Raw genomic sequence first — 6,368 nt, forward strand, 5'->3', positions numbered from 1 at the left:
TTTATTTAAAAAAAAAAAAAAAAAAAAAACAATAATATTTATTATAAAAAAAACAAACATGGGGGGAGCAATCAGACCCCACCAACAGAGAGCTCTGTTGGTGGGGAGAAAAGGGGGGGGGGATCACTTGTGTGCTGTGTTGTGCCGTCCTCCAGCTTGGCCTTAAAGCTGCAGTGGCCAATTTTACTAAAAATGGCCTGGTCACTAGGGGGGTTTAGCTCTGCAGTACTCAAGAGGTTAAACAGGCTTTAGGCCTAGTTTAATAATAAATATACAGAATCAACTACATCGTCCGATCTCCAAGATGGACTTACTTTTAAGATGATCGAGACTTTGTCCATCTAGTTTCAGGATATCGACTTTGACCTCTTTCTTCTTCTTAAGAACCATCTTCAACTAAAGAATCTCTGTAAGCAAACACATTATAAAAGTTTACATTTACAGAAATAATCGCAGTTTTACTAGTCTAATTAAGGAGGTTAGACATCTATATACAGTGGGTTGCAAAAGTATTCGGGCCCCTTGAAGTTTTCCACATTTTGTCACATTACTGCCACAAACATGAATCAATTTTATTGGAATTCCACATGAAAGACCAATACAAAGTGGTGTACATGTGAGAAGTGGAACGAAAATCATACATCATTCCAAACATTTTTTACAAATAAATAACTGCAAAGTGGTGTGTGCATAATTATTCGCCCCCTTTGATCTGAGTGCAGTCAGTTGCCTATAGACATTGCCTGATGAGTGCTAATGACTAAATAGAGTGCACCTGTGTGTAATCTAATGTCAGTACAAATACAGCTGCTCTGTGAGGGCCTCAGAGGTTGTCTAAGAGAATATTGGTAGCAACAAAACCATGAAGTCCAAAGAACACACCAGACAGGCCAGGGATCAAGTTATTGAGAAATTTAAAGCAGGTTTAGGCTACAAAAAGATTTCCAAAGCCTTGAACATCCCATGGAGCACTGTTCAAGCGACCATTCAGAATGGAAGGAGTATGGCACAACTGTAAACCTACCAAGACAAGGCCGTCCACCTAAACTCACAGGCCGAACAAGGACAGCGCTGATCAGAAATGCAGTCAAGAGGCCTATGGTGACTCTGGACGAGCTGCAGAGATCTACAGCTCAGGTGGGGGAATCTGTCCATAGGACAACTATTAGTCATGCACTGTACAAAGTTGGCCTTTATGGAAGAGTGGCAAGAAGAAAGCCATTGTTAACAGAAAGCATAAGAAGTCCCGTTTTCAGTTTGCCACAAGCCATGTGGGGGACACAGCAACCATGTGGAAGTAGGTGCTCCGGTCAGATGAGACCAAAATGGAACTTTTAAGCCAAAATGCAAAACGCTATGTGTGGCAGAAAACTAACACTGCACATCACTCTGAACACACCATCCCCACTGTCAAATATGGTGGTGGCAGCATCATGCACGGGGGGTGCATCTCTTCAGCAGGGACAGGGAAGCTGGTCAGAGTTGATGGGAAGATGGATGGAGCCCCCACTGTCAAATATGGTGGTGGCAGCATCATGCTTGGGGGGTGCATCTCTTCAGCAGGGACAGGGAAGCTGGTCAGAGTTGATGGGAAGATGGATGGAGCCAAATACAGGGCAAACTTGGAAGAAAACCTCTTTGAGTCTACAAAAGACTTGAGACTGGGGTGAAGGTTCACCTTCCAGCAGGACAATGACTCTAAACATAAAGCCAGGGCAACAATGGAATGGTTTAAAACAAAACATATCTATGTGTTAGAATGGCCCAGTCAAAGTCCAGATCTAAATCCAATCGAGAATCTGTGGCAAGATCTGGAAACTGCTGTTCACAAACGCTGTCCATCTAATGTGACTGAGCTGGAGCTGTTTTGCAAAGAAGAATGGGCAAGGATTTCAGTCTCTAGATGTGGAAAGCTGGTAGAGACATACCCTAAAAGACTGGCAGCTGTAATTGCAGCAAAAGGTGGTTCTACAAAGTATTGACTCAGGGGGCGAATAATTACGCACACCCCACTTTGCAGTTATTTATCTGTAAAAAAATGTTTGGAATCATGTATGATTTTCGATCCACTTCTCACATGTACACCACTTTGTATTGGTCTTTCACGTGGAATTCCAATAACATTGATGCATGTTTGTGGCAGTAATGTGACAAAATGCGGAAAGCGTCAAGGGGGCCGAATACTTTTGCAACCCTATATATATATATATATATATATATATATATATATATATATATAGTCGGACTCAAAGCGCTTGCAAGGCAGCCACAAGAGCGCAGTCAGTAGGCAGTAGCAGTGTTAGGGAGAACTCCTTACTAAGTGGGTGCTGGCTTACTGAGTAGGAAGAGCCAGGATTTGAACCCAGGACTCCTACATCAGAGGCAGAGCCCTTAACCATTACACTGTCCAGCCATATATATAGCCATATATATATAAAATCGGTGTGTGTGTGTGTGCGTGCGTGCGTGCCTCGAAAACGCCTTGACCGATATGAACGAAACTTGGCATGCAGATCCCTTACTACCTGGGATGATATGTTCTGGGGGTCTCGCACCCCCCCTGCACACCTGGGCGGAGCTACAAACACCCAATCAGATTTACCTATTCATGTCAATGGAAAAAATGGAAAAGGCTGCCATTCTCGCAGTATTCAAGCCAGAGTCCCCACACATGACAGTTGGTCACTTGGTGACCGAAGGTTACAAATCCAGGAAAAGTGGGCAGCGCAATAAACAGCCAAATTAAATTTCAGCCATTCATTTTAAATGGGAAACTGGGTGACTAGGGTTCAAACTCAGAAAGGGGGCAGAGCCACAAACAGCCAATCAGATTTGTTTTGTTTGTTGTTCAATGGGAATATACAAATTAATGATACCAAGGACCCAAAAGCTCATAAACTTGGTCATTGAGTGACTGTATGTCAAGGTTAGAAAAAGTGGGCGGTGCCAACAACTAAATCTTTTTTTACTTGGCAGGGTTCCCAAACTTGACACAGTTGGCCAATAGGTGACTGGGGTTAATATTCAGAAATGTAGGTGGAGTCTACAACAGCCAATCAAAATTCACCTATTGATTTCCAAGGGGAATATTGAAACTGCTGCCATTCTTACACTGTCAATGGCAGAGGCCTCAAACCTGAAACAGTCACTCATTGGGTGACTGGGGTCCAAATTTACTCAAGGTGGTGGAGCCACACATAGCCAATCAGATTTGTTAGATTGATTTCTAGCCATTATGTTATTGGAAGGGTTCTCAAACTTAACAGTTAGTCAGTGTATGACTGGGATTAATATTCAGGAAAGTAGGTGGAGCCTACAGCAGCCAATCAAAATGTACCTATTGATTTTCAAGGGGAACATTAAAACTGCTGCCATTCTTACACTTTTAATGGAAAAGGTCTCAGACCTGCTACAGTCGGTCATTAAGTGACAGGGGTTCATAATCACTAAAGGGGCGGAGTCATAAACAGCCAATTAGATTTATTTGCTGGATAAACTGCTTCCGTTCACACAGTCTAAAAGAGAGACAGATGGGAACTATGGTTATCAGCAGGGATGGGCTCAAATTCGAATTCGTGTGAATCCGGATAGTTGCTATCCGGATTTCACCGTTAATGACAATCACCTGTGCGAGGTGGGCGGGGAGGGAGTTAATCTTACCTGTCTGACTTCTTCGGTCCATCCCTCGGCCCCTCCCACGATGCGGTCCACGTGGCGGTCACGTGATTACAAACACTTCCTCCTTCTGGGTTGAAGGAGGAAGTGTTTGTACTTAGGTGATGCGCGTAGACCGCATCGTGGGAGGCGCCAAGAAGAAGATTTCAGACAGGTAAGATTGACTCCGCCCACCCACCTCGCACAGGTGATTGTCATTAACAGGGTGAAATCCGGATAGCAACTATCCGGATTCACACGAATTCGAATTTGAACCCATCCCTGCTGATAACTATCCAGCATCCACCCGAATTTGAGCCCATCCCTGGTTATCAGCTGCCCAACAGAGAGAGGGGGGGGGTTTGATATTGGTTGCACACCAAAAGAAGGGGGGGGGGGGGTCAGAGGCGTATCTAGAGGGGTGCAAGCATGGCTTGTGCCATGGGTGCCATGCCTGCCCCTGTGCATTCCCGTCACTTAGACCTCAGATAAGATTAATTCTGTAACTTCAGCAATATCCCGAGCCCAAAAAACACAGGCAACCATAACACATGTCCACTAGAGAGGATGCAGTTTTTAGAGGGAAATGGGGTTCCTGACCGGTGGGGGGGGCGCAATTTCAGTGTTTGCCATAAGCTATATTGCAAGGATATGCACCTGGGGGGTTATTGGTTGCCCATGGGGGGGGGGTATTAGTTGCCCACCTGGGGAGGGTTCTGTGTGACAGTAGTGACAGGTTAGGTCATACTAGCAGACATATATGCTGATTGGGACAGGACAACACAAGAGAGGGACAGGAGGATTTGGTTAATAAACTGACTGTCCCTCCAGGAACAGCTGGAAGGTATAATTCAGCATCAGAGTGACATACAGTATAGGACAAGACCCCATTGCTATGAGGAGAAGACCCCCGCCTGTTGCAGCTGCACTGCCTCTGCTAGCTCTGCCTTTACCTGCGTGTCTCCGGCTTGTCTCTCCCGCAGCTCCGCTTCTTCCCATGTGCAGGAAGTGATGAGCCGAGCAGCATGCAGCTCTCAGCCTCTCCGCAGCCTCCCCTCTTACGGAACTCCGCTGTCAGTAAAGACGTCCGCTGTACCAGAGCGCGGCGGCCATGTTCCCGGAGCCCAACCTAATGCGAACGTACGGAGCGGACGCCGACAAAATGGCCGCCAGCCGGAGACAGCGGTGGAACGCAGCGTTCCAATCCGTCAAGCGTTCTGGTGAATGATGAAGAAAAGGAGGCAAAATAGCTGAGTTTGAATTTCCTTTTTTCCTCATAGAAGTTTCTTTTATAAAAAGGCAAAAAAAAACACAGTTTACAACTTTCTGTCTGTTGAAGGGGTAACTCTCTACTTGACAGCCAAATTTCCCATCCATCTTTCCCCCTCAGTAATTCTTCTGTTAGGTTTCAGACCTCCCGTTTTACCCGGGACATGTCCCAGGTTCAGGGTCCCCCTGTCCCAGGCTGCCATGTGTCCCAGGTTATGTCCCACTTTTGGTTGCCGGATGTCCCAGCCGTGGGACTCTGTGGCCGCATGAGGTAATGTTTGCCTCATTTAGGGTCCATTCACATCTAAGAACCGCAAAATGCCGCGGGTTGTGGGAGAGATTATCCCGCGATTAACGCGGAAAAATCACTGTACACTGCGGCGGTTTTTGAGCGATCACGATTAGCAGTGCTATGCATGCTAATCTCGAATCTCTGGCAAACCGCTGCATGTAACACGTTTCTGGTTAATGCTAACCGCAAACGCGGCAGTGAGAACACTGCCATGTGTTACATGTTGTAGTGGTTTTTAAAAAACCGCTAGCAGTTTGCCTTGATCAGGAATCGTGTGATTCCCGCTCCAGTGAGAACGCGCCCTTACCGTTTGCAGAGTCAGAGTAATAGTTTTCTACTGCATTTCATGTGTCAGAGGTAACGGTAATTGCATTTCATTTGTCGAAAGGTAACGGTTATTGCAATTCACCTGTCAGAGGTAACAGTTGCTGCAGTTATTATTTGATGGTCACAGAGGCTGCATTTGTTACTTTGGGGTTGTTGTTGCAGCCTTTGGCATGTTAGGGGCTCATGATTATTAAATGGTATGCTAATACTGTAGCATCAGCTACAGTACAGCTAATACTGTGTAGCAATCGCTGGAGGCCAAATTATTTCATTCCCCCACTATCCATGGCGGTCTGGAGGGGGAATAGTAATTAAAACGTCCCGGACTTGTGCAGAAGCAGGATCAGCCATATACCGGATGTAATCTGCGCCCAAGTTTACCGGCGCCGATTTCAAATGTACTCATCTGTGGCCCACTGCCTCAGAGTTACGCCCATTTTCCCTCCACGGTCATGGACACGCCCATTTTTTTTGCCGCTAGCAACCCCCTCCTGTCCAAGATTGAGCCAAGAAAAAAAGGCGTCCAGTCCTGTCCTGTCAATTTTTGGCAGTTGGCATCAGATTGTATGATCTTCTATCGCTGTGTTCACACATAAAGCTGTACATTTCCGATCCTGTCCTGTCCTGTCAGTTATGTATTAGTTTTCTATGGATATGTTCGCATATAAAAGGTGTACAGTTGCAGTCCTGTCACAAAACTGACGCAAACAGAAGAATAATGATAACAGAAAAATGAATAATTTAAAGAGGAACTGCAACTCAGGATTAAACTTCATCCCAATCAGTAGCTGATACCCCCTTTGCCATGAGAAATCGTTACCTTTTT

At 45.6% G+C, this 6,368-nt stretch overlaps 1 protein-coding gene across 2 annotated transcripts in view; it reads right to left on the bottom strand.

The window, feature by feature from the left end:
• The window catches only part of THADA (THADA armadillo repeat containing), a 782,712-nt gene extending 777,998 nt beyond the window's left edge, over positions 1-4,714 (bottom strand). For both annotated transcript variants that reach the window (XM_068233009.1, XM_068233008.1), the window contains exons 1-2: positions 4,608-4,714; positions 315-407 (exon numbers count right to left, since the gene is read on the bottom strand). In XM_068233009.1, coding sequence (XP_068089110.1) covers positions 315-390 — 76 coding nt within the window. In that variant the 5' untranslated portion in view covers positions 391-407; positions 4,608-4,714. The remainder of the gene's footprint in view (positions 1-314; positions 408-4,607) is intronic.
• Positions 4,715-6,368: the final 1,654 nt, after the last annotated feature.

The sequence above is a fragment of the Hyperolius riggenbachi genome, chromosome 4, assembly GCF_040937935.1.
Source record: "Hyperolius riggenbachi isolate aHypRig1 chromosome 4, aHypRig1.pri, whole genome shotgun sequence".
NCBI classification, from domain to species: Eukaryota; Metazoa; Chordata; class Amphibia; order Anura; family Hyperoliidae; genus Hyperolius; species Hyperolius riggenbachi.